Below are 27,435 nucleotides of genomic sequence, written 5' to 3' on the forward strand. Positions count from 1 at the left end.
CGTGGGCAGGCTCTCTGTATCCTGAGAGCACAGGCAGTCACCAGAGAGGTCACTGTCACTCGGAGGACTGACAGATTTGACAGTGACACCCACACTGTCAGATGTGGGTGCAGACCATGACTCTGGGTGAACAGTGGATTGGAGGGGGTGGGAGAGGGATGGAAGCCCAGTAAGAGGCCACAGCAGCTGTCAGGGGGAGGCCCTGGCGTCCCCAACAAGGGATGTCCCAGTGGGTCACCGACTACGCCTGCTGGGGAAACTGAGGTTCACACAGGTCAGCTGATGGCCCAAGGCAACAGCGACTTAGGAGATCTGGATTTGAGTCCTCATACGCTGAGCCCCTAACCCAGGTTTTCTTCACCAACCTGGGCTACCTTCCAGGCCCCAAGATAATACCAGGGGGCACTTGCTGACATCTTAACAGGCATTAATTCAGTTAATCCTCCTGACAACCCTAGGATGTAAACACTCTTATTGTGTTTTGGTTTTTTTAAGATTTTTTTTTTTTTTGATGTGGACCATTTAAAAGTCTTTATCGACCTCGTTACAATATTGCTTCTGTTTTTTATGTTTTGTTTTTTTGGCCGCAAGGCATGTGGGATCTTAGCTCCCTGACCAGGGATCAAACTGCACTCCCTGCCTTTGCAAGGCAAAGTCTTAACCACTGGACCACCAGGGAAGTCCCAAATACTCTTCCTGTTATTCCAATGAGGCAACTCAGGTCCAGAGAGGTTAAGTATATAACTTGCCTCAGATCACCTATCTGGTAAGTAGCAGAGTCTAGATTAGAACAGGCAGCTGCAGCCAGAGGCAGCCGGAACAACAAAGTCCCCTGAAATGTGTGTGTGGGACGGGAGCTCCCAGGACAGGTGGCGGGGGGATGGGGGGAGTTCACAGAGGTGAACAGAGGTGTGTGCATGCCCTCCAGAGCACTGGGGGAATCCATGCCCAGACACAGAGGAAACAGCCAGACCAGGAGTCTCAAGACATGGGTGTTAGGCTCAGCGCTGCCCTGTACTTGCTGTGTGACCTCGGGCTCCTCATGGTCCTCTCTGAGCCTTGGGTTTTCTCACCTGAAGCATGAACACAAGATCTCCAGGCACCCCCTCTCCCAGCTGTGCTTCCCTCACTCGTAGATCCATCCGTCCATAGCTCCTACCCACAGACATTCCCAGAGACTAAGCAGGGAAGGGACTGGACATGGGGGTGGGCTGTGAAGCTGAGAGGAAGGAGCAATGGAGGGACTAAGGCCTCTCAAAGAACCTAGTCAACAGAAGGAAATCCATTCCCTCTCCGCCCTCACCCCAGGCCTGGGCTTGGGTTTGGGGGCAGTAAGCCCCACCCACCTCGCTTCCCAGGGCCTGCAGGGACCAGGCTCCCACGACGCTCTCCAGAGACGGGGCCTTGTTTAGAAAGTGTCTTCTTTGGAGCCTGAGTCACTGGATCCCTGGGTGGTCTGGGGGAAACCACAGAGTTTCTGCCAGCACCACAACCGGGAAAGGGGGAGGACAGCAGGTCCCAGCGCCACTTGTGCCCTCAGCAACTCAGCCTGTTCTGTCTGGGACTTGGTTTCCCTGTGTGAACTGAGGGGCTAGAACTGGAGTCTCAGACCCCCACAAAGAAAGGCAGCCACCGGGCCTTCTTTCTTAACACTCGAGGCCACCCAAGGACCTTAGGGAGGGCCTCAGCCTCAGGACGGAGCAGCCCTCGGACCAAGATTGCTGCAAGGTTGAGGCCCCTGGGCCCCCAGAGTTCAGCCCTTCACGCTCACGGACCGTCCCCAAGGGGCAGGCCCACTCCAGCAAAGCCGATCACAACCAGCACATAAGAGGACACCCAGCCAACATCTGAGACAGAGGTTTGCTCCTTTCCCCCCCAGGGAGCTTGGGCAAATGACAGCATTTGTGTAAGCATCCATTCCTCCATCTGGAGGAGGAGAATGGCAGAGAACACCCCCGCAGAGATTTTTGCGAAGACAGGGTGCATCAGAATCACTTCACGAGTAGGAAGGACCCACAAACAGTGAGTTAGTGTCAGTTGTCACTGACTTGAAAAGAAGACAGATACAGTGACTCCTTGCCCATCCTCACACAGCACAGACCAGCTCTGCTCACTGCGCCCCAGGAGGACCAAGGCCTGGATAGCGGGGACAGCAGAAGGAGGAGGGCCTCCCGGGAAGCTCGGGTCTGAGGGTGGCAGAGTAGAGTGAAAGGGTCTGGGCTGGCCGGCCTGGGTATGGGGACAGAATTAGCAGGGGTGGGGAAGGAGTCCACTGGCATATAACTTTGGGAAACCAAGTGAAAGAGTGTAGTTCTTGGAGAAGGTGGCGGCCGTGATTCCCACCTCCTGGCAGTCACACTCTTGTGTGGTCACCCCACCCCTACCCCCCACACACACACTGCAGCAAGAATGGTTTGTGTGATCAACAGAATATGGCAGAAGTGATGGCAGGACGCTTTTGAGATAAGGTTAGGAAAGACAGCAGCTTCACACTTGGTCTCTCTCTTTTGGATCAGTTGCCACGTCATGAGTCGTCCAATGGAGAGGCCTACGTGGCAAGGAGCTGAGGCCTCCAGCCAACAGCCACGTGAGCGAGCTTGGAAGTGGGTCCTCCAGCCCCAGTTAAGCCTCAGATGACTACAGCCCTGGCAGACAGCTTGACTGCAGCCTCACGAGACCCTGAACCAGATCCACCCAGCTAAGCTGCTCCTGCATTCCTGAACACGGAAACTGTGATAATAAATGTGAGTTGTTTCAAGCTGCCAAGTTTTCGGATCATTTATTACGCAGCAATAGATAACACACAGGACTTCTCAGAGCATTTAATAGGCTAATGTAAATCTCCAAGAAAGAAGATATACAATGTAACATTCCCCTTAGTTATCTGGCCAAGAAGGCCTTCTTTTTTGAGTTTTCTCAAGAGAGGAAACTGATTTAATTGATATGGCTCTGGTTAACTTCTAACCTTGATCTGTCTCATGAGCTTGTCATCTACCCTTCCAGAACCTTAACTTTTCCCTTTTATAGAGTAGAAAGAAACCACCTGCCTTTGCATCAATCATGACTACAGTTCCAGATGGGCAGGTTCTGAGCTACTTGGTGGGGGGATGGGAGGGTAGCTTATCTAGGTCCTAAAAGGAGTTTCACCCTGGGGCTCAGGTGGCTTCTGTGAGGTGGTAGGTGGGTTCAAGACCCACCATCTCAGTCTTTCTTCCACAGGCCATTTCCCCAAAGTGGTGAGAATTAATGTTTTCTAGCTTGCAGACAGCTCAGAGATGAGAGGCATGGACCCAAGTCTTCCCCATCAGGCTGAGAGTTCCTCTAGGCCAGAGCATGAGCCTCCCCCATCAGACTGGAAGAGTTTACCTAGGATGGATGGCCCATGTACTCTCCCTCTTCCCCCTGAATCCTGTGGACACACTACAGCCATGGGCGGGAAGGAACAACAGAACCTTCTCTGGCCTTAAGAGCAAACATACGACCTTCCTCCCTTTTTTTTTTTTAAAATAAATTTATTTATTTATTTATGGCTGTGTTGGGTCTTCGTTTCTGTGCGAGGGCTTTCTCTAGTTGTGGCAAGCGGGGGCCACTCTTCATCGCGGTGAGCGGGCCTCTCACTGTTGCGGTCTCTCGTTGCAGAGCACAGGCTCCAGATGCGCAGGCTCAGTAGTTGTGGCTGACGGGCCCAGTTGCTCCGCGGCATGTGGGATCTTCCCAGACCAGGGCTCGAACCCGTATCCCCTGCATTGGCAGGCAAACTCTCAACCACTGCGCCACCAGGGAAGCCCCCTTCCTCCCTTTTCAATGTAATTCCCTCTACTCTTTAACTGGTAAAAGATTGAAATCAAGTTTCGGGATGCCAGATGGGTCAGAAACCCACAGAAGCCCTGCATGTTCCTCTTTGTTAAAAAGAAGACAGTTTAAAAAAAAAAAAAAACTATAATGCGAATACTTTATTATCAACGAGTGACTGGTATTAGCTTTTTGCCTGGGCATTAATATTTCAAAAACCATACACCAAACCCAGGCTCTTCCACCTAGCTCTGCTGTATCATTTTCTTTAAAAAAAAAAAACAAACAACAACAACAACAAAAACCATAAAGAAGAGGAAGGAGGAGAAGAAAGAAAATATATCTGTATTATAAGCCAAAGTGCGTCTTTCTTGTTTTGTCCATATACACACATTGCACCATACATAAATAATTACATTGTAAAAATGACTCCATAATTACAAGTATAATATATATTTCCATATAATATATAAAACTTTATATTAAATCTAGGTAGATGATATCTGGGGGGGGTCGTCCGTGGGGGCTGTGTCTCTGGGCACGGGGCCCCCGTTGGCGGGGCGGGTGGCGGGCCGCTATCTGTGGTTGTTGAGGAGGATCTCAAGCCAGCAGGGGCAGGAGGTGATGAACTGCCGGGAGTAGCAGGGACCCCAGCCCTTGGCGAAGCTGATGCGGACGCTGTTGGGGTCGTAGGGGCCGTCGGCGGCGTCGGGCTCGGGCCCGTGCTGGAGCAGGCCGGAGCGCTCGAAGTCAAACACCTTGATGGAGTAGCCGGGGGGCACCTTGCGGACCACCAGGGCGCGGCCGCCGGGCGCGTCCAGCGTGGGGGAGTTGACGAAGATGGGGTGCTCGCCGCGGTTGTAGGCCCACACGCCGTCCGGCTCCTTGCTGAGCAGGATGCCGAAGCCGATCTTGCTGCGCGTGCGCCGCACCGACTCACTGCGCTGCTCCAGGTTGAGCTGGCCCAGGCAGAAGCCGCTGCCCTGAGGTAGGTCGTAGAAGATGCTGACGGCCTGGTCATACACCGCGTAGAGGCGGCCCACCCGTGTCCGGTGCTCCCAGTAGGCCACGCTGCACCAGTGGCTCGGCTTGGTGGCATCCGGAGACATGCTGGCGTCTGCAGGGCAAGCACAGGGCACGCGGGTGTTATTCCAGGGCAGCGGAAGCGGCACTGCCGCCTGGCCGGTGGGCTTTGAGGGGGGTCTCTGGCGCCCAACAGACATGGGGAGCACTACTGCGGGCCAGGCCGTCCTCAGATTTAACCCACAGCAGGACCCCACCGCCCACCCCACCCCCAGACACACACGAAGGCAAGGTACCTACCGTGCCAGGTGCCTGTGGGTACCCAAACACGAACCACACCCGGCTCCTGCCTGTAGAATTTTACAAGCCAGCAGGAGAGGGACACACACCCACACACCCAAGGGAGGGACTGACTGGCGAGCACCTACATTGTTCCGGGTGCTGTGCTCTGCACTCCTCACTCCGCACGTGACTCACTGGGTCCTCCCATAACTGTGCGGAGGCCACCTTCTCACTTTACAGACGAGCTTCCGGGACTTGGCAGCCACCAAGCAGCCTGCCCAAGGCCACTCAGCCGGCGAGTGGCACCACCGGGATTTGAACCCGGTCAGTCCAGGCCTCAACCTGAACAGAGCGGGGTGAAGCTATCAGAGGGCATAAACCGCCCCTCAGAGGGGACTCAGGCATAGGAAGGCACGGTGCGGTGGGGAATGTGGCCCCCAGGACCTCTTCCGGCCCAGAATGGGAATCGCGGCTGCCCGACGGCGCCCAGCCTCAGCCTGGAGCGTTACGCAGGGTCTCCCAGTAACCCCCACCCCCGGCCCCTCAAGTTGGCTCTCTGGGCAGGAAGTGCAGCTTTTCACCAGAACTGTAGCCGCCTCTGTGAGACAGAGAAGCAGAGGGTCTCTAAGTGCAAAAGGAAATCGCTCCTCGAGGGCTCCAGTTTGCCAGCGGCTCCTCTCCGGGCCTCAGTTTCCCCATAGACGGCAAAGGGGTGGCCTGCATGATGACTGGGATCCCTCCGCACTCCAGCTTGGGGCATCTCTACATGTCTGCATGAATTTAACAATTTTCTGAGACCAGGCGTAATACCAGGTATAGGCAAGGGGCCCATCTTGAAGGGCAGCCCCCTCCTCACTGCTCTCGGGTGTGGCCGGCTTCTCAGATTCTGAAGCGTTTTGACATCTGGTCTCTCCTTTGAGCTCAGGGCTCTGACAAGCAGGTGGGCACCCATGACTGCCCGGTGGGGTTATGTGTTCCCACACAGGCCCCTGGCTGGGGCTTTTGCAGAGGGCGAAGGTCTGCTGGAGGCCTGATGAGGACGCACTGAGGACCTTTATGGCTCGGCTTCTCCAAAAGAAACAGATTAAAGTCCAATCAGGGGCTTCCCTGGTGGCGCAGTGGTTGAGAGTCCGCCTGCCGATGCAGGGGACACGGGTTCGTGCCCCGGTCCGGGAAGATCCCACATGCCGCGGAGCGGCTGGGCCCGTGAGCCATGGCCGCTGAGCCTGCGCGTCCGGAGCCTGTGCTCCGCAACGGGAGAGGCCACAACAGTGAGAGGCCCGCGTACCGCAAAAAAAAAAAAAAAAGTCCAATCAAACCTGAGGGAGAAAGCACTGCCAACAACTTCCGTCAGGAGCCTGGGTGAGGTCAGCTCTGTCTGCCTTCAGCCCAGCCCCGCCTAGAGGCCCCAGAGCAGCCGGGTGACAGGGCTCCTGACATTCTCTTATGTGCTGGGAGGCCCACCTAGCAGGAAAATGTCCACCTGAGGGGCCTCCTGTGGGCTACCTGCTCTGCTGTGGCCTGGGGCTGGGCACAGTCCCAAAGGGCATGCTCCTTGCCCTCTGCCTGGCATTAAGATCCCAGCCGCAGGTCCCCAGGCCAGCCCCTGAGGACATATCATTCTGTCTCACAGTCCCCATCCAGGCCCCTCGTGGTTCTAGCTGATGGTCGGGATGGGGGAAAGAGGCCCTGCTCCCTGCCCTCAGCTGACTTGCCCCTTAGCCAGTGCGCAGAGAGACAGCTCTAGCCCGTGGTAGGTGACACAGCTGCAGGCACTAGGCCAGCCCCAGCAGGTGAACAGCTAGGAACACCCCAAGCCATTGCCCCTTTCTCCATCCACCCATCCAGCACTGGTCTGAGAGTTTCCAAGAGCCAGGAGAGCAGCACCATCCCAGCCTGGCCGTGAAACTGCAACGCCAACCTTCTCACCGAGCGACAAGAACTCCGTTAGTGCACTAGGCACAGAGAGGCGGGGAAGCAAAGAAGCTACGCCTGGAGAATGTCGGGTGACAAGACAGACAACAGGCATCCCTGAGTGCCTTGCACGAGCCAGGCGCCTTCTTCACAACGGCCTTGGTCGCACCTGTTATCACCCCAGTTCACAGGTGTGGTAACTGAGGCCCAGGGAGGTGCCAGAACCGGACAAGGGCACACGCTAGTGAGCCAGCATCAGTGCCAGGCCACACTCCCGAGGGCAGCTCTTCTCCGTACTCCGGGCAGACACCCCCCAAAACCCAGGCACCAAGCAAATGCCCCCCTTCTCGAAACCTCACCCCGTTTGTAACCACGACTGCTCTCGTGGTCTGTGAGTCCTAGAGGTGCTCGCCCACAAGCCGGTGAGGCACTGTCCGCCCCAGAAAAGAAAGGTCTTCATTCCCTGAAGACTCAGCCAGTCCCCCTGAGTGAGGGGGTGCTGCCGTCCCCTCCACGGTAAGCTCAGAGAGGCCACCCGAGTCATCAAGTGGCAGCTCTGCCCCCGGAGGGAGCCACGCTGTCGTAGAAGGCAGAGAAGCCGTTTAACAGTCAGGGGGTGGGGGTGATGGGATTGAGGGGGTGGGGTAATTCCTCCCTCCCAGCTCCTAAAAGGCTTTCAATTCAAGGCCAAGTGGGCCTTCCTGTCCCCCTCCTCTCAGTACCTCCCACCCCAGCCGAGTCAAATGCGCCCTCGCCCTCTACCCCCATCTCATCGACACCTGTGTCCCCGGCCTTGCCCCAGTCAGCGCTCTTCGCAGGGGAATGGGACCCTGTGAGTGGGGATGAACCCCAGCCCCTCACCCACCCCCCCGCCACCCTGGAGCAGCCCTAGGGCCCAGCCTGCCCCATCCGTGGCGCTCAGGGACACTCCCCGGGCCAGGCCTCACTTTCCGCGGCCTCTTTGGTTGAACAGACTGGGTAACAACTCATCAGGCCTGGGCTCCAGGCCATGTCTTCCAAATTCCAGGGGATGGACTGTCACCTCTGAGAAGCCCTCTCTGACCTCTCCCTCCTGTGCGCCTAGAGCCTTAAATGCAGTCCCTCCCTTGGCCTGAGCAGGTGTCTGTGCCCCTGGCTGGCCTCAACTCTCAAGGAGGAAGGGGTGGGTCTTAGTCCTTTCTGCATCTGTCCCAAGTCTGCATGTATCCCCAGGGTGCTCTTGGAACACCTACAAGGGAAGAAGGAAGGAAATAAAATAGATCCCAAGTGTTGGCACACTGCCCTCACCCCTACCCCCCACAGGAATCCTGCTCAGCAGGTGGGACCGATGCCCTCAGGCCCAAGGGGGTGCTGGGCAAGGACTAGGGTCTCAGGTCTGATCCTGAGAGAACAGGCCGGCAGGTGAGCCCATCACCATGCTTGGGGCATCCCCGTCCCCACCTAGCTCTGAGGGTCTCTGGGCTCCAGAGCTGGAGGGTTCCCCCCGCATCATCTCATCCAGGGAGCACCGATGCTTTGGGCTTTCACAAACCAATACACTGTTTAATGGAGGGGTTGGGAATGTCATAAGGTTACCACGGTTTTATTTTGTCACATACAGACTTATTAAAAACCCCAAGACCATCTACTATCACTAGCACAAAAGAAAGTAATTTGATACTCACAAAATAGGTAGGACGTAAATCAGAAAATTTTAAATTAATACATTTAGATTATAAGAAGCTTTCTTATTTCTTGCACCATGGGCCAATGAGAACTTAGTCCGGAGGCTGGCCTGTGGGAACTATCAATTGAGTCCAATGTCCTTGTGCCTCCAAGATGGCACCTCCGGGGGTACCGGGTGACTTGCCCAAGGACACACAGCAGTGGGTGGCAGAAGTGGGACCAGAACTAGAGACCCCAGATTCTAACCTAATGCTTGTCACATGATCCAAAAGGTTTCCTAGTGAGACAGACCTAAGCTCTCACCACTGACTGGATAGGTGGCCATGAACAAGCCACTGAATGTCCCCAAGCCTCAGTCTCCCCATTTGTAAAACGGACTTACTCATAACTGAGCGCCTCATCTGCACAGTCCATCTTTGGATTTTCTGGCAACTCTGGCAGCAGATCAATCGGGAGCAGAAAGAAGCAGCTGTCTGTTTATCCGTCCCAGCGCTGGCCTAACCCTTCCAAGGCTAGGGCTCCTTAGGGGTGTCACGGGTCACGACCCAGGGTCATTCCCCAGCACGGGAAGTTACAATAGGACAATGGACGGCAATGCCCTTTGCAAACGGTAAGGTACTTTACAAATGTTAAGGTTTAGCTCCCAGCCCGGTACCTGAGATGCAAAGAGATGCTCAGTAAGCGAAGGAATGAAGGGTGAAGCAATGGATAACTGAATGTGGGAGACACAGATGAGTGCTCCTGGGGTTCTATTTACACACACACGCACATGCGCACATGCACACGTGCGCGTGCACGCGCGCGCGCACACACGTATTCAGATCTCATGCCGTGTGTTCAGAGCAAGCCGACCCGCCCTCTTTGAGAAGGCAGGCACCCCCAAACCCAGGGTCACCTCTCCACTCCTCACAGACGCAGAGCCCCACCCGACCCACCACACCTCGTCTGTGGCCTGGGCTGCCACTCAGGCCGCGAGGGGACAGTCTCTTGCAGAAGATCTTTTGCTTTTCGTGGCTCCAGGGCTGTGGTCCCGCCATCAGCCTAATTAGGAACCAGCTCCTTAATTGCAAATAAATACCGCGGAGTCAGACCCGAGTGAACAACATCAAAGATGACCGCGCTCTGACCGAAACTCCTGCTCGCTACCCCCTGCTCAAGGCCTGGCCTAGTTCCCAGCCAGACTCTGGGTCCCAGCTGGAAGGGTTCCAGGGGAAGGGGGAGAGGAGAGGCACGGTCTGGCGCGATGTCTGGGGCAGATCTGGTGGAGCGGCACCAGGCCGGGGGTCAGGAGGCCTGCAGCCCGGTGTCCAGCCTCCTGGCCCTGATCAGGCAGGCCATCTCCCTTCTCCTGGCCTCAGTCTTCCTTTCTGAACAATGAGCTCTACATTTCTGTGATTTCATGCATGTTCACAGCAGCTCTACTCGTAATCACCCAAACTTGGAAAGCAGCTCAGATGTCCATCAACAGGAGGATGGACGTTATGGACTAAATGTTTGCGTGTGCCCCCCCCCGCCCCAAATTCATGTTGGAAATCTTAAACCCCAATGTGACAGCATTAGAAGGTAGGGTCTTTGGGAAGTGATTAGGTCATGAACGGGATTAGTGCTCTTTAAAAGAGACCCCAGGGCTTCCCTGGTGGCGCAGTGGTTGAGAGTCTGCCTGCCGATGCAGGGAACACGGGTTCGTGCCCCGGTCCGGGAAGATCCCACATGCCGTGGAGCAGCTGGGCCCGTGAGCCATGGCCGCTGAGCCTGCACGTCCGGAGGCTGTGCTGCGCAACGGGAGAGGCCACAACAGTAAGAGGCCCGTGTACCGCAAAAAAAAAAGAGACCCCAGAGAGCTCCCTCGTTCCACCGTGTGAGGACATAGCAAGAATACAGCCATTTATGAACCAGGAAATGGTTCTCACTAGACACCAGATCTACCGGCCCCTTGATCTTGGACTTCCCAGACTCCAAAACTGTGAGAAATAAATATGCATTATTTAAGCCACCAATTTATGGTATCGTTATTATAGCAGCCCAAACAGACTGTGATAATGGATAGACGAAAGTAAGGCTCATCCACACAGTGGAATACGACTCACCAATAAAAACGAACCAACTACTAAAACACACCACAATGTGGGTGAATCTCAGATGCACCCGGCTGAGTGAAAGAAGCCAGACACAGAAGACGTGCTGTGTGTTTCCATTGATACGAAATTCTTGAGTAGATAAAACTAACCTACAACGACAGAAATCAGAACAGGGATTACTTCTGGGGAGAGGGGACGAGGGAACTTTCTTGGGTGCTGGAAATGTTTGATATCTTGATTGGTACAGTGGGAACTCAGGTATAGACACTGTCAAAAATCATAACCTATGCACTGGAGAGCTGTGCATTTCATTGTACATATGGTGCCTTGAAAGAATTACAACGAAGATAGTGGAAATGTGGCCATCCTGGAGTGGTCCCAGCAGGGCTCCCAGGTGGTCCAAGGGACAAGCCCTGTGTTTCCCGGCCAGAGAGGGGCGGCCTGGCCGCCCGGTGGCACCCACATTCCTGCCACCAGAGGGTGGTGATGCCTGCGGCGGGCAGGAGACTGGCCTGACAGTAGGTCCCCTGCACTGAAGCCGGCCCCTCCGACGGCTGGCGTTCCTTCCTCTTGGCCTCTCTGCCCAGCAAGGGTGCTTCGAGCCCAACGTGTAATTCTGTTGGGGTGCCGGGGCACCAAGGGGGCCAACTGCGTCTGGGGGAGGCGGGGAGAGCTGAAATCCCAAGCAAGCCTTTAGCTTCTTCGAATCAGCAGTTTTCTGTCAAAACAAAGGGCAGGAACGTTCCTGTGTGCTCCCCCGTGGGCCGCACGCTCCAAAAGCCTGAGCATACGCAATGCAGCTTGTTTTCCTTGTGATTCCCCCCTTTCCACTGGGCCAGACCGCCTTGGACTCACCCATCCTGGGAGGCAAACCAGAGACATGCCCAGATTAAAGTCTCCGATCCCTTAGACTCTACGGAAGCTGGATGTGGAGGCTCAGAGCATTCGCAGGAAGCTGGACCCTGAGTCCCCAGGTCTCCAGGGCCTGGCTGGGCCGCTCGTGCTCCTCCATGTTCAAAGCTCTCGCTGCTGCTTCACACCCCCTTGGGCCTTAGCAGCCTCCCTGCCTCTCCTGGGGCTGGCCCAGCCGCACCTCAATGAGCGATGAAACATGGGCAGACGCCATCGAGAGCTGGGAAGGGAGACTCAGAGACTCAGAGAAGTTAAGTGACTTGCCCAGGGTCACCCAGCAAGTTGGTGGCAGAGCCAGAGAGGAGCCTAGGGCTGGCTTTTCCAATCCCCTTTGCACAGGGCCCCACTGGGGCCTCCTACCCTCCTGGAAAACTCCTTTCTTCTGTCCCATGTCATGCCTGTGGCTTTAAGTTCCCATCCAACCAGCAGCTTTTTCATCTGAGGCTCCCAGGCCTGGGAGTAATTATGTGGCCCTGCATCTGGTTAACCTAACACCCCTTTAAAAGCCTTGTTTGCCCATTAGATAAGTAGTTTTTGTTATCAAACTAAAGAGGGAAAAAGAAGTTTCCACTTAACCTTCCTTTGTCATTTTAAGCTACAGAAATGGCTTCAGGTTTTGAAACAAGTCCAGAGATACAGCATTAATTAGAAGCTCTTTTTTTTTTTTTCTTTGTTAAGGGAGGGGGAGACCAGTCCTTTATCCACTGGGATCCGGCAGTAAAAGCAGAGAAGGAATGTGCACAGGGCCATGTTAATGGTCAACAGCTTAGAACAAGCCTCTCCGCTGAACGCTTTCCAAAAGCAGGGCCCAGCTGACAGGAGTTTCCTCTTATTTGCTCCCACCCGCCCCTCCCCACCCCCACCTCAGCTCCAGCACCTTTGGCCCCCGGAGGAAGCCAGGCTTCCAAGAGGAAGTTCCTAATCGGTCATTACATCACGGGCGGTCTAGCCACCGCCACTGCCTGCACGGGGTCCACCTTGGGGGCTCTTTCAGCCGCTGGTCTCTGGGGCCAAGGACTGTGCTTTGCCACCACTTTGCAGACAGTCGACCAGCCTCTCTGCTCTGTGTGTGTGTGTGTGCGCGCGCGTGGTGTGTGTGGTGCAAAAGGAGAATGACAGCAAGGGGAGGAGGGAGGCCAGGAAATGCGTGATCCATGTGGCCAAAATTCATGATTCTGCAGATGCAAAAACTGAGGCCCAAAGAGGGAAGGGAACTTGCCAAGGTTACAGGGAAAATTTGCAATACAGGGGCTTCCCTGGTGGCGCAGTGGTTGAGAATCTGCCTGCCAATGCAGGGGACACGGGTTTGAGCCCTGGTCTGGGAAGATCCCACATGCCGCGGAGCAACTAGGCCCGTGAGCCACAACTACTGAGCCTGCGCGTCTGGAGCCTGTGCTCCGCAACAAGAGAGGCCACGACAGTGAGAGGCCCGCACACCACGATGAAGAGTGGCCCCCGCTTGCCACAACTAGAGAAAGCCCTCGCACAGAAACGAAGACCCAACACAGCCAAAAATTAATTAATTAATTAAAGTACCCTTAATTTTAAAAAAGAAAGAAAATTCGCAATACAGTGGCTAGGACCAGTTGGATGTCTCCTGCACAGGGCCCGGAAGTAAAGCTGCCTGCATGTGAATCTCAGCTCTGCCACTCACTAGTGGTGAAGTCTTGGGTAAGTGACTTCACCCCCTGGGCCTCAGTTTCCTAATCTGTAAAATGGGGATGCAATCAGAGTTTACTGCCTCGGGCTGCTGGGATTAATTTCAAGTGCATTGAATAATCCCTGGTTCAAAATAAGCACTCCATAAGTAACAGCTATTATTTTTTACTAGTATTATTACCACCATCTTATCTCTATATGTTATTTGCATAAATTATTTAATAGATTGACTCAGCCTGTATAGTTCATAAGGGTATTCATATTAGGTAATAATAATACCTGCAATGTGCCAATGGAATTGAGAACCAAGGGGAAATAAGAGGAGGAGTACTAGTAGTAGTAGTAATAATAACAATACAATAAGGCAGCCAGTAGTAGTAGTAATAATAGTAATGATGATGATTTACCAGCCAACATTTAATGAACCTTTACCAAGTGCCAAGCAGAGTATGAAGCACTTTAAATGCAGTATCTCAACATACTGTCAATCCTCTCAGTAATTCCCATTTTAAGAGGCAGCTGAGGCCTGAATGTCAGGTAGTGTGTCCACAGTCCTCAGCTAGGAAGTTGCAAAGCTGGGATTCAAGCTCACATCTATCTAGAGACAGGGGGCTTTGCGTTACTCTCTCATGGTTGCAACCTATAGGCTGCAAACCTCCAGAGGCCTGCCGAGTAATGGCACAGGGACTGTGCTGTAATAACCCACCCGTGTCCACTCCAAGCTGGCACGTGGAGACTCTATAAAGACTGGATGTGAAAAGTGGCCCTTGGATGTGGCAATGTGGGGACCCCACCACACGCTGCCCACCTTCTAGGAAGACAGGGGTTTTTCAGAAACCATGCCATATAACAGCTATCTACGGTCCCCTATGCAGCCCCGCAAACACATACACTTTTTTGGTTTTTAAGTACAGTTTCTCCCATGCACTCCCACCACCCCTCCTCAACACAACGAGCATTTTCTAAATGCACTGCAGTTAGGAAGGGTGACCTTGGGAAAGGGCTGCTGACCCTGGCTGAGTAACTGGAGTGTGGGAGCTGCCGGGTGCTCTGTGCTCGGCACCAAGTCCAGGAAGCAGAATCATCTCCATTCTCAGAGGACAGACCCCAGGGACAGAGGCCACACAGCAGTACAGCACGGGAACCCTGACCGACGGCCTCTGAGCCCAGCTCCTCTCTGCTGTGCCCTCGCTGCTGCCTCATCTGCTCCCTCTGCTCTTCTGGGGAGTCCATGGAACCCCTGCCCTGAGGGGTTTAGAGGGACGTGAGTATGAGGATAGTCAGTGGCCGCCCAGCTGAGTCGTAACTGGCCTTCTCTAGAGAGAGGCCTGCTGGGCCCGGCAGGAAGGCCTTTCTTCTGGCCTTGGTGCCCTGACCCCAGCCTGCTCGGCCCCAGGTCTCTGGTTGAACAAAGTGGCGGTCTGGGCTGTGGGGAAGGTTTCCATTCATCTATCTTGTGCAGTAGTCAAAACAGATCCTGAAAAGACGAACTCCTCTTGTAACCCTGACATAAAACAAGCTTTCACCTGGGCCCTAATACACACAGGCCTGCTCAGTCTCCTCCACAGGTAGTTTCCCTGGCACCTACCAGGACCTAAGACTTCTATCAGCATCCTTCTCGCCCTGCCTCCCTAGCAAGATTGTTCCAGGTTCCCTGGGCCCAGTGGGCAGTGGCTTCTCTCCCCAGACCTTGGTGCTCTGTGGTCCAAGCTCCCTTCTTAAAACCACTCTGCAGACAGCTCCAGCTTCTGAGAGCCCCACTGAGGCAGCCATCAGATCACTCTCCATCAGAGTGAGAAACACTGATGAGAAACTCCTCCCCAGAAACACTGGTGTGCCGGCCTGGCCTGGCCCCATGCTCCTAAAGGAAAGTCCAACACCCTAAGCCACCCAAGGAGGCAGGGCAGGGGAACCACTCAGACTTCTAACAGGGAACCAGGTCCGGGTGGGAGAATTCTGGTTCCCTGTGCCCTGGAAGGAAGGATGGTGAAAAGCATCTGTCTTCGAGGGGAGGGGAGAGCCGGGCGATAAGCGGCTTATAAAATCAGCCCCACGTTTTCCAGAAGGAACCAGTTTCTGCAGCAAAAGGCTCTGAACTTTGCTCCCATTCCAGGTCTTCTTTTGTTTTATCACAGAGTCAGACTCTGAGTGTGTTTGTTTGTTTTCTTAGCCAGAGACCCCCTGGGATGGGAAAGCCTGGCTTTTCATATTGCCCCTGGAAAGATTCTAAAAACACAGTGTGCACCATAATGAAGCTGGGTACCTCAGTCCCCAGGAAAGAGAAGGCGGGTGTGAGAAGGGAAGGGGCCCCCCAGTCCTCCCTGGCTGCGGGTCTGCCCTGCCGATGGCCAAACTCCTGAATTCACACAAGAACCAGGCCCCTGGCTGCTCTCTGGGTTCCTGTCTTGGCGGAGTTTGGGTTTTCACACCTTAGGCTTCAAGTGCCAAAGTTCACTGACTCAGCCCAACCTTGACTTCCCTGTTGAAGAAAATCGGCCCTTTGGGGGTTCAGATGGGGACAGCCTGGGCATGTGTCAGAGGTGCGTTGGGGGGCGCGATCTGTGGCAGTTGGCGGTGTGCTTCAAGGAAGCTCATTTGGGGGTACTTTCCTGCCCTGCAGGCTACCAGAGCTGGGGGAATTCAGGACAGCTCCGTTTCTCTTTTATTTCCCAAATACAATTTGAGTTTTATTGGCAAACCTCCTGCCTTAAACTTCTACTTGGACCCAATGAAAAGCCATAAAAGCAAAGTACCTTAAAACTGCCCTCAATGAGCCTGTCTCAGCAGCTCTGCGGGGCTGGAACCTGCCCTGGTGCAGAAACGTCCCAGGGGAGGCACCCCTGCTACTGGGATCCCTTAGTTCCCTGTGCTTTGAACACCCCACTCTGTGTGTACTTTGTCCACCCACCCTCTCTTGATCTGGAAGATTCCCTGAGACCACAGGCAGCAGAGAGGTGAACTAGTGCAGATCTTAACAGCTGGGTTACTGTGGGCAGGCGACTACGTCTCTGAGGGCCGGGACCAGCTACAGAATTTGGGGGGCCCAGTGCAAAGTGAAAATGCAGGGCTCCTTGTTCAAAAAGTATTCAGAATTTCAGTGGTGAAAGCATAGCCTTAAATTGAGCTGAGGCCCCTTCTGAGCACGGGCCCTGAGTGGGGCACTCACTGGACACCCATGAAGCCAGCGTAATAACTCACTCAAAGGGGTCAAGGGCAGGGGGCAGGTCCATGACGGGCCTAACAACGGTAACTAGCACTTGATGAACATGAGTTTCCTCCTCCCTTCCCCAAAGTTTGTCAGACTCTTACTCAACCGTCAAGACCCCGATGTCACCTCCTTTGAAAAGCCTTCCTCAGTCCCTGCGTCTGAACTGCACGGCCCCTCCTCCATGACACTCTTTGATGCCATCATCAGGAGGGCGTGTGTCTCCACCGCACCCACCTGCAAGCTGGCTGGCCTGGCATGAGGCGTCACTCATCTCTGCCCCTCCTCCCCCTGAGACCTGGCACCCTGCCACCGGACCAGGGCGCTGTCAACAATGGGCGCTGAATGGAATTTCACATCCAAGAGCTGGGAGGGCACTTGGGAAATCATCGGGTTTTCCCCAGGTCTGAAAAAGATGCAGCAGCTGTACCGTTCCCATTGAATAGATGACACCACTGAGGCTCAGAAGCCAGGACACTGAGCGGGGGAGGGAGAAGCAGCATCCCTACTTGCTGATCCTCATGGTGCAGCCCCACCAATGGAACGCCGGATGAGCTTGCTATGTGCCACACTTGTTTCAGTGGCTCAAAAAAAAAACGCCTAAAGCCTACAGTTGTCTGGCAATGGGGGTGGATTTAATTTCTCAGACTCGCTAAGTCTATGAGGGTGAATGGAACAGGGAGCACGGCTGTCAACGGAAGAGTCAAAGAATAGGATGGGGAGCTGGTTCTCTTATTTGCAAAGTTCTCAAAAATACGCCTCATCTAACACCAGCCTGGTGTCGTTTACCAACGAGCCAGTACCATGTGACCTTTGCAAGTCAAATACACCTGCCTTATTTACATTAAAGATGCACTTTGGGATAAACACCCCCAAATTAAAGTCCCGGGGTGGGGGCACTCAAATTAAATCCTTGCATTAAATCCTTCCCTTAAAAATATCCTTCTGTAACACAAAGGTACATGATCTACACCTCTTTAGTGAACACAGCGTCCTACAGGCTGGAGTTTCTTCAAGTGAGGGTTGCCTGGATCACATACATTTCTGGAACACACAAGAGTGCTTTATAATAAGCAAAAAGCTAATATTGACTGCAGAGACCATTAAGCCCCAATTAAATACTAATATCTGCTGTAAAGAGCACAGTAACATGAGCTTTAAAGGTTCCCTGCAAAAATGTTGCAAGATGACCTAGGGCTTGGCAGAAGCTCACGCCTGCGAGCCGGCCTCCTGTCTGTGGTTGTGCTCCTGCGTAAAACTGAAGCCGCTGAAGCTGCTCGGCACCTTCCGTGCCCAAGCTCCAAGCTGCCTGGAGAGGGATGGCTTCTTTGCTATGGGGCTAGAGGTGCAGAGAAGGGAGCGCGCCAGGCGGTCCGTCCATCACATCAGGCCAGCGGGTGGACACAGCCCCGCAGACTTGCGCCCCATGCCTCAGCCCCAAGTCCAGGACCCGTTTCCAAAGCAGAAGGAGGCGAAGCTTGGTTCTCACAGCCCCTGTAGCCCAAGCCAAGAAGGTGGCTGTACCCCCATTGATAGTGATGGTGGGATACTGTTTCTAACCGTGGAAGGTTTTCCAATTCTCCAAGCCCATTTTAGGTTATGGAATATAAAGCCCAGACAGGTTGGGTGACTGCCCACAGGGGGTTAACGAGGAAGGAGGACCAGGGCTCATCCACGTCTTCGGAGGCCAAAGGTGCTCCTTCCACTGTCTGCGCGGTGCCCCACCCCCGCTCACCCCCGGCCAAGCATCTTGGGAAAATGAGTCATCAGCTCAGTAACAGTTTCTCAGAGTAATGCTTTAGTCTGTGTCCAGGTACACATGGGCACACGCTGCACGACTCAAGTCAATGCAGCGATGATGTGAGCGCAATTGTCACAACTGTCAACTGTGCTTCTGTTTAGTCTCCTATTCCCAAGGCTAACTTTTCAGCCAAGAGGGGCACAAGGCTTGTTTGCCATGATCCAATTCTTAATCCTTAATTGTCTTCTAGGAAAGACAAGAGGACCGGGGAGACCTATGGGCAGAACCCAACCGATGGCAATGCCCAAGTGCCTTCTAGAACTGCCTCCCGCTCCTGAGGGCTGTCTGCAGCCACAGGGACCTGTGTGATAAGGGGAGGAAGGAGTGCCTTTCCTGAATCATGGGGAAGCCTGAAGAGGCTCTTGGGGAAGGGAACTGAATAATCGTGTCTACCCTAGCAAGCAGCACACACCTGGCATGCACGGGCTCAGCGAACATTAGCAGAGCTTTGCTAAGTAATGATCCTGCCGTCGCTGGGTCACTACTGAGGCCTCGTCTCCCGTCAGCCTATGGGAATCCAGCTGCTATTGGCCACTGTCCGTCCACATACCCCGTCTCATTTAACCCTGAGAACAATCCTAGGAGGTGCAGAATCTTACAGAAGAGGAAATGGAGGTTAAGTCCCCTGCCCAAGGTCACAAAGCCAATTAGCCAGAATGTGAACCCAGGGGAGCCAGACTCCACACCCACTCTTCCTTCCATCCCTCCTTGCAGAGTGTGACCCAAGGGGCACTCAATTTCTAGCCTACACTGGTTCCCCCAGATAGTGCAGTCTCTCTTCCGGCCATCTCCTCCACCTGAGACCTGTACCTCCTCCGCCGCGGCTGGTGCCTGCCCCTCCGCGCCCCGCCCCCAGCCCCCCCCACCTCTACTGCCTCCCTTCCCCGTGGGCACAAATGACTCTGCGGGCCACCAGTGTCTGCTTTCCTGGAGCACATGCCCAAGTTGGGCCCACTAAGGAGGACCTGAAGTAATTCAGCCCATAAATCATGGCCATTGTGAATTTCCCTTTTAGCCACAGGCCAAGTCAAACTCTTCCTTCCCCCACTGTAGTTAACCACTCTGGGTTCACTGTATCTCTCGCGGCTGGCTCTGCCTGGCTGGGGGCCAGCGCTCAATTATTAATTAATCTGGGAGGTGCAGGTTGCATTCTTGGCCACCTAACCACTTCCTCCTCCGTCAGGAACTCACAGGCCAGGCCCTTTTAGTTACATCAAGCGTCTCACAACATCCCAGCCCTATCTTGTGGCCAGAGCTGCCAAGAAAGGACGCTTAAAACCAGAGTTAAAAATAACAGGAGAAAACCCAAACACCCAGAAGTCCCCTTTCCCAACTCCATCCCACAGAGCCAGCACTACCTGTGTGCAAAAAGCAAAGCGCGCCTCAGCTGCTCAGGTGTGAAATGGGACATCTCCTCCCATAACACACCAGCCGCTGCGTGCGTGCGTGCGTGCGTGTGTGTGTAGGAAGTGGGTGGCTGGGGAGCCCTCCCCTCTGAGAATTCTCACTAGCCAGAAAGAGAGACACCAAGACTTAAAACAAGCTAAGAGGCAATCCAGAGTCTGGGCACGGGAAGGTGCTGCCGCCGACATCACCTGCTCGCTTTATCCTCACTGGATGAAGGAAACTGATAGGCAGCTGCGTGAGCAGAAGGCAGGAGAGGCTCCAGCCGAGTTCAGGTTTATTCAAGTGGTTCAGGCGACTTTGGGCGTGAGGAAGAGGATGGAAGTGTGAGCCTCTCCTTGTCTGGGTCAAGTCTATGGGAGGTCTTTGCATGGACAAACACCCCAAGAAATGTGGGGATCAAACAGAGCAAGGTGACCAACCTTGGTGTGAAAGGTAGCCCCCTGTGACAGTGAGGTCCAATTATGAAATCAGACCACGGCTCTCTTGAGATCGGTGCCGAAGCCTTGGGCCAAGTGGGACCACTAATTCCTGATTAGAAGTAATGCTGAAGGGTTGACGTCAATGCTACTGGGATGAATGTCAAAGGTGAGCTGTACGACCGGTGAAAGACAAAAATGATAGAGGGAACATCTCAGGTCATAAAAAGGGATAAACATCTGCTGTTGCTGGAAAGTATCCTTTGGTCACCTCCTCTCCTCCATCCCCCACTGGCCCCACACACACCCCACAGTATGTCAACCTCACCCGCAGTGTCCCAGTGTGTCCCGGTCAAGCTCCGGGGACTTAATCCCTTAGGGTGTAGTCTAGGAAAGCTCTTTGAAATCTCATGCTTTCTACTCCATGACATGTCTGCTTCCGATCAGATAAAACAAACGATTTGTCCCCCAAGCCTTCCTATAACATGGACATTCTGGGGAGGAAGGGACACTTTTGGCTTCCCTTACCCTGAGCACTGAGGCTCTTGGTTAAAGCATGCAAGATAAATGATCGTGCACATACATCAAGTACCGTTCATTAGGACCCATAAATCCAGAATTTGTAATAATTCCGAAAGCAGCTGGGTTGAAGTTAAAAAAAAAAAAGTTTTGATAAACAAATGCAAAATATAAATAAGGTTCAGGAGAACTGTTTATCCTACTAGCACTGTATAAACAACTGGCATACCAATTACAAATCGCTCTTATCTGTGCACTAAAGCAGATCTCCGAATGACCTCTAACGGAAAACATTATCCCCGGTTAGCATCACCGTCTATGGTATTCAAACATCACAAAATTTGGTTTCTAGACAGTAACCTTTCCAATCAGCCACCATCCAATCGCCTGAACTGATGAGTCCCTGAGTTGTCAGTGTTCCCTTTCTGTGCAACTGGAAAGGAGGCCACTTGGGCGACTGTACCTCCAGCACCCCCAGGTCCCTCAGCGGCCGTCCAGGAAGGAGAGGTAGCCCTTGGCTCCCACAGGCCAACATGCCACCCAGTTATTTCCGTGCCCATCTGAAAGAAGCAGCGTTTCCTAGGGCTGCTTTCCTAGGGTATGGCCAGGGGAACCAGCCAACTGGGGCGTTTCCACGTGAGAGAGGGTAGGGAGGGGCCCCACCCCATGTGGAAACCCCTCAGGCGTCAACTGCAGTAGGGGAACTCGGGATGTTTATGGCCTCCTTGGTGATGTCTAATGAGCCAGGCCCCATGTTTTCTCCCTGGGAGGAAGCGCATTTCACCTCCGGGGGAGGGCTGTGGTGGTCACTGATGTTTTCTAAGAAGCAGGCAAGGTGAGGGGACCGCAGATTCAGCGCAGGGAGTCTGAGGTGGCAGGAAGAGGCCCGGGCAAGGCCGGGAAGCCGTCAAGCTGAGAGGGTGTGTTGGTCCTGGCCCGGGAGGACAGACTGTGAGGCCCCAGAGAGGCGGGCAGAGGGCCAAGCTGGAAACACCGGGGGCTGCTCCAGCCCGAGGACGTGGCCCTGCCAAGTCGGGGAGGCGGCACTGACAGGCGAAAGGCAGATTCCGGCCAGGCGGGTTCGCAAGGCCACCGAGTCAGGAGCAGCCGCCTGCGTCTCTGGGCACGTGGGGGGAGCTGTGCCAAGAAGACCCAGAGCCGCCAGCCTCCCCGGGTGCCCCTGTCCCGGCGCTACCCCGGAGACCGCCCGCCTGCGGAGCCCAGGGGAAGGCAGAGCCCCTCCGAGTGGTACTGACCTCAGGCTCAGCCTCGAGGTCGGAAGATGGTCCTGCTCCCTGCACCTTCCATCTCCTAGTTCCAGAGCTGCCCAGCAGAGCCCCAGTCCCACCCCGAGACCACCGCTCTGCGGCTCCTGCCCTCTGCGCGTTCCAGACATCTTCTGGATCACCAAGACCCTGTGGGACCCACTGGGTGACGGAGCCCGCCTCAGAGGTGCTCCCTAGGCTAGCAGGGGCCTCTCTGCTATGCCCTGTGGGGAAGACTCATCTTGTGTCTTGTGGGGCAGGGAAGCCAGGTGTGCTGGCGGACGCTTTTTCTCCTCTCCCTACCAATTCCTTTGCACCCCCCTCCTTGGGCTTCACATACTGCTATCAGGTAAGACCAACAAAAATATGAAGGCTGGGACCTACCATACGCATGCATCTGCCCCCAGATGGACGTCCTGCCACAGACACCATGGCTTCTGTAGCTGACCCGCAGGTTGACCAGAAGGATCTTCACCCATATGTTTGGAATCTGGGCATCCACTTGGTTTAACCCTCTCCCTCCTCATGGCCTTTACCGTAAAACAGGCAGACCGACTCACTTACTTATAAAGACCCACATCCTAGTAGGTCACTCACGCCAGTCTGACCATCTCTACCTTCCCAAGGTGCCCCTCCTGACCTCTCCCACCCAGCCACTGGAACATGCAGGGCCCCACCCTGAAACCCTGAAAGCAAATTCCCTGAGGGGAAAGAGTGGGAAGGATGTTTTCAAGAACCACTCGTTGTGGGTTTGGGGTCCAGCCAACAGAAGGGCCACGGAGAGGCAAGAGCAGTATTTGCTTACGAGGCAGGGCTCCGCTCTCACGCTCGTTAAATGCCTACTGTGTGTGAGGGTGCACCAACCCGGACTCCCTGGAAGAAGGAATAATCAATTCTGCGGCAAGGGGCGTGCTGGAGGCCGGAGGGAGGAGAGACTAACGGCGATGTCAAAGGAAATCAGAGAGGCTCTTGTTTCTGTAAACATCGCTCGTTCTGGTCAGTTCCAAGCTATTTAGTGGGCTACACACACATGTTTTTTCCCTCAAACCAAAAGAGCCCTCCCTAAGACTCCAGGCTCAGGGGAATTAAAGAAACAGCATCAACATTCTTTGCAGCTGGCCCACAGGAGGTGCGCACTGGCCCGGGCGTGTAACTAACTGCAGGCCTGCAGGAGAAGTCCCACTCCCTGTGAGTTCTGAGGGGCATTTCCCTGCTCCCAATTCAAAATGGTACCTGTCACTTGGGGAATCCACCCACCGCCCTGGTGGGTCGTGTGAATGTCTGAGAGTTGAGGGTGGGGGAGGCCATACCAGTCTTGGATTGGTAGAAACTCGGAAAATTATAGGGTGCTCTGGAACATCCTGTCTAACAGCAAAAGCATGCTTATTTCAAAGAGAAACTTGGAGGAAGTAGGGGTATCTAAAGGATTCTTGGGGAGCTGCTCAGTGTCAGCGTTAGAACTTATTCAGCCCAACCTCCTCCCTTTACAGAAGAGGAAACCGAGGCTCAGAGAGCAGCAATCACTTGCTGGAGGTGAGGCAGCAGCAGAGCCGGGTCTCACAGCTAGCGCTCCTGTCTCTAAGGAATGACTTGGTTCTATCAATACCACTGGGCACAAGGAACAAATACTCCTGATGAGTCTGGCCAACATGAATTATTTTTGCAAAAGGGTCTGTTTGTTTGTTCTTGTGAGTTGCAGGGAGAGAGTCCTTCCTCGCATGGCTGTCAGAACAACTCCCCGCCTCTGCCTGAGTAGTGACCCGCCCCGGCTGGCCGGCACCACCACAGACTCTCAGGCAAAGGATGTGCGTTGCAAAAATGGGGCAAAGTTTCCTATTCTGAAGATAACATTGTAAGACACAGGAAGTCTCCGAGCAGAGCCTGAGTTTCCAGAAGGTCTCTGCACACCCATTCGCAACCACTTCCATTGTACAGGGTTCCTAGAGATTCGAGGCTGGGGGATGGGGCGGGGGGACAGTGCTGGGAAGGGGCAGCAACTGTGACTCAGGTTAGAGTCCAGAGAGGGCTTTTCAGGCTCACTGGGCCTCCCTGCAACGCAGACCCCTCTCCGAGGGCCGGCTTCTTCAACCGAAAAACAAAAGGGTTAAAAGAGCCAGTGTTTCCCCTGCTTTGGGCCCTTATGTCCAGATTCCCAGGCCCCGCCCCTGGAGATTCTGATTCACGGGTCCTGGGTGGAGCCCAGGAATCTATGTTTTTCACAAGATTTAAGAGGCCTCTCTTCTGGCTGATATGTCACTATCCCACGAGCAGAGGGTTCAGAAGCCTGGCACAGTAGTGGGAGAGCTGGCTTCCCCGAGGGAGGGATGACAGGGGCAGGAAGGAGACCAAACCAAATTGACTTCCTAGCATTACACGGACGTGGCGGTCCCAGTGCCGGGCCAGGAGACCAGCAGGGAAGGCGACACTCTGGAGCCGCCACGGATGGCCCTGACTCAGTGCACCTGGGCGTGTCTGAGGACAGGCCCTTGGGACAGCGTGCGCCTCCTCACGGGATCCAGCATCAAGGGCCTCGGCTCCAATCCCAGCTCTGCCACTTCCTAGCTGTGTATTAGGGACGAATGGCCTTAGTCTCTCTGGGCCTTGGGTTCCCCATATGTGAAATGGGATCAAGGGCAGCCAGGACAAAGAATCGTGGGACAGGGAACGACTGTGCTAGGAGCTGACATGTCCTGCCAGCTCACCATGTGCCAGGCACCTATTTCTCACAACAACCCTGGGGTGTAAATATTATTAATTGCCCATTTGATGGACAAGGAGGAAACTGAGGCCTCCTGACCCATCCAAGGTCACCCACTGGTAAGGGGTGGTGCTGGGATTCACAAAGAGGCAGTCCAACCTCTGCTCCTGCGGGGCGGGGGGCGTGCAGCAGGCAGGGAGGCGCTCTCTCCACAGATGCCCCCTTCCATGCACAAGCACTGCCCAGAGCCCCCACAGGGCACAATGCTGGTCTCCTGTGGGGCCAGGGGACCAGGCACACCTCTGCCCTCGGAGCTCCAAGCCAGGGGAAGAGAGGACAGGACCACCAAGAACATCATAAATGAGGGGCAGCGAGGCAAAGAAGGTCGGGCCACCAAATCCTCCTAGGGAAGGAGGATGCTGACTGGTGCCCCAGAGGGGTGGAAGGGGTGGGGAGGACGGCCAGGCGCTCCAGGGCTGAGGGACGGCCTGGGCGAAGGCACACGGGCAGAAGTCAAGGCGAAAGCAGTCTCCTAAGGCCAGATCACAGAACACGGAAGGGCTCGTGGAGAAAAGAGAGTCTATAGGGGTTGGCTAGGGCTGAGCACCTGGGGTGTGTTGTGGGCATGGGTAGCCACGGGAAGGTGGTGGGCCTGACTGGTTCTCCACTGTTTCATGGGCATACATCCCTACACCCCACAGACTACTAGCTCATTCAGGGTGGCGACCCCGCCTACAACTGGGTGTGATTAATACTGAGAGACAGGTGGCCATTATAAGTGGGAACTCTAGGACTACAGGAAGCACCCAATACTGAAGATGCAGAGCTTTTTTTTACCTCATCTTGATTTGTCCAGCCCGTTTAGAGACAAGACAGACCACTCTAGTTTAAAAAATCCAAGGGGTGAGGCAGGGACCTGGCATGGTACAATGGGACAAGCACCTGTAAATACACAGATACACATACTGCAACATATTTGCAGTGTTGTTCATAAAATTCTCTGTCTACTGGATCTGTCAGCTTCTGAAAGCACTGTGTTTTAAAGTCCCGTTCTCCTGGGGGTTTGTCAAATTCCCTTTTTATTTCTATCTGTCTTTTCATTTAGAGATCTCAAAGCTATGTTGTTAGGTGTATAAAGATCCTTGATTATTATATCTCCCCGAGATATAATAATTTAGCTTTGATCTATGTCAGGCGTCAGCAAACGCCAGATGTGGCCCGCCACTTGTTCTGGGCACTACAGTTTTACTGGAACACAATCACAGGCATTGTGTTATATGCTGTCTGTATATGCCACAATGGCAGGGTTGAGCAGTGGGACAGAGACCGAACAGCCCGCAAAGCCGAAAATATTTATCTGGCCCTTTACAGAAAAGTCTGCCAACCCTTGATCTTTGTAAAATTTGCCTCTTTGTTCCTTCTAATGCCCTTTTGTCTGGAATTATATTACCTCATATTAATACTGCCGCACTTACTTTCTCTCTGTTTAGCACTGACTTAGTGTATCTTTCCCCACCAGTTCTCTTCAGTTTCAACCTGCCTATATGATTTTGTTTAGATGTGTCTCTCCTGAAAATCCAGCATGTAGCTTTGTTTATAAAAACAGTCTGAGAGCTTTTGTGAAGTTTACTGTCACCAGCGTTCGGACCTGCCGTGATTAAAAAATAATCTACTCTGTTTCGTTGCTGTTTTCATCCTGCTCAGCTTAAGAGTAGTTAACTGGACTTCCCTGGTGGTCCAGTGGTTAAGAATCCGCCTGCCAATGCACGGGACACGGGTTTGATCCCTGGTCCAGGAAGATCCCACATGCCGCGGAGCAACTAAGCCCGTGCGCCACAACTACTGTGCTCTAGAGCCCACGTGCCACAACTACTGAGCCCACGCACTGCAACTACTGAAGCTCGCGCACTCTGGGGCCCACATGCCACACCTACTGAGCCTGCGTGCTGTAACTACTGAAGCCCACATGCCTAGAGCCGGTGCTCCGCAACAAGAGAAGCCACCGCAGTGAGAAGCCCGCATACCGCAACGAAGAGTAGCCCCCACTCGCCGGGACTAGAGAAAGCCCGCGCGCAGCAACGAGGACCCAGCGCGGCAAAAAAAAAAAAAAAAAGAGTAGTTTACTCTCAGGAGGAAAGTGGGATGGGGAAGAAAGGGAGACTTCTGCTTTACCAGTGTATTTCGAATGTTATATAAAGAGACTATAACTATATTGACTGTGTGATGACATGTTACTTTATATTTAGTAATAAAAAGGAGAGTGCTAGGGAACCCAGGGTCATGACTATAGAAGGATCTGTGTGATGAATTCTTCAGGCAACGGAAGTTCCAGACACACTTTCCTCCCACCACCTCCACCCGCAGACATACACAAAGACAACAACTTTATAGAAACGGGGTCTGTATAATGTGGAGTAGGCTTCAAGGAGGGTCCCTGGCCCTCTCCGTCATTTTAACCAGAAACCAGCCCCTCAGAGTCATGGGAAACTGCTCCTTGAGGTCACCCGGCCTGCCAAGGTGGCCGTCCCTCCCTCCCTGGCCCCAGCCCGGTCATCTCCACATCTGAAGAGGGCCCGATCCCCAGTGCCCGGGTCCATCGCATTCCGCCCGCCCTCGGCTGTGTTGTCCTGCCAGCACTTCCTTCGCAGCTCAGTGGCCATTCCAGCATCCAGGGCGTGTGTGCGGAATGCAGGGATTGGGGAAGGCCCAGCCCAGCGCCCTCCAGCACTGAACCGCTCTCCCCCCCCGACCCCACCCCCGACCCCGTGCTCCCAGCTGGCCCCACCTCCAGAATTCCCT

At 54.2% G+C, this 27,435-nt stretch overlaps 1 protein-coding gene across 1 annotated transcript in view; it reads right to left on the bottom strand.

Annotated features, from left to right (window-relative positions):
* Positions 1-2,834: 2,834 nt before the first annotated feature.
* Positions 2,835-27,435, bottom strand: part of SMAD6 (SMAD family member 6) — a 75,397-nt gene continuing 50,796 nt past the window's right edge. The window contains exon 4 of the mRNA XM_079914859.1: positions 2,835-4,909. Within this exon, the coding sequence (XP_079770985.1) occupies positions 4,368-4,909 (542 nt within the window). The 3' untranslated portion in view covers positions 2,835-4,367. The remainder of the gene's footprint in view (positions 4,910-27,435) is intronic.

Source organism: Stenella coeruleoalba (genome assembly GCF_951394435.1).
Source record: "Stenella coeruleoalba genome assembly, chromosome: 2".
NCBI classification, from domain to species: domain Eukaryota; kingdom Metazoa; phylum Chordata; class Mammalia; order Artiodactyla; family Delphinidae; genus Stenella; species Stenella coeruleoalba.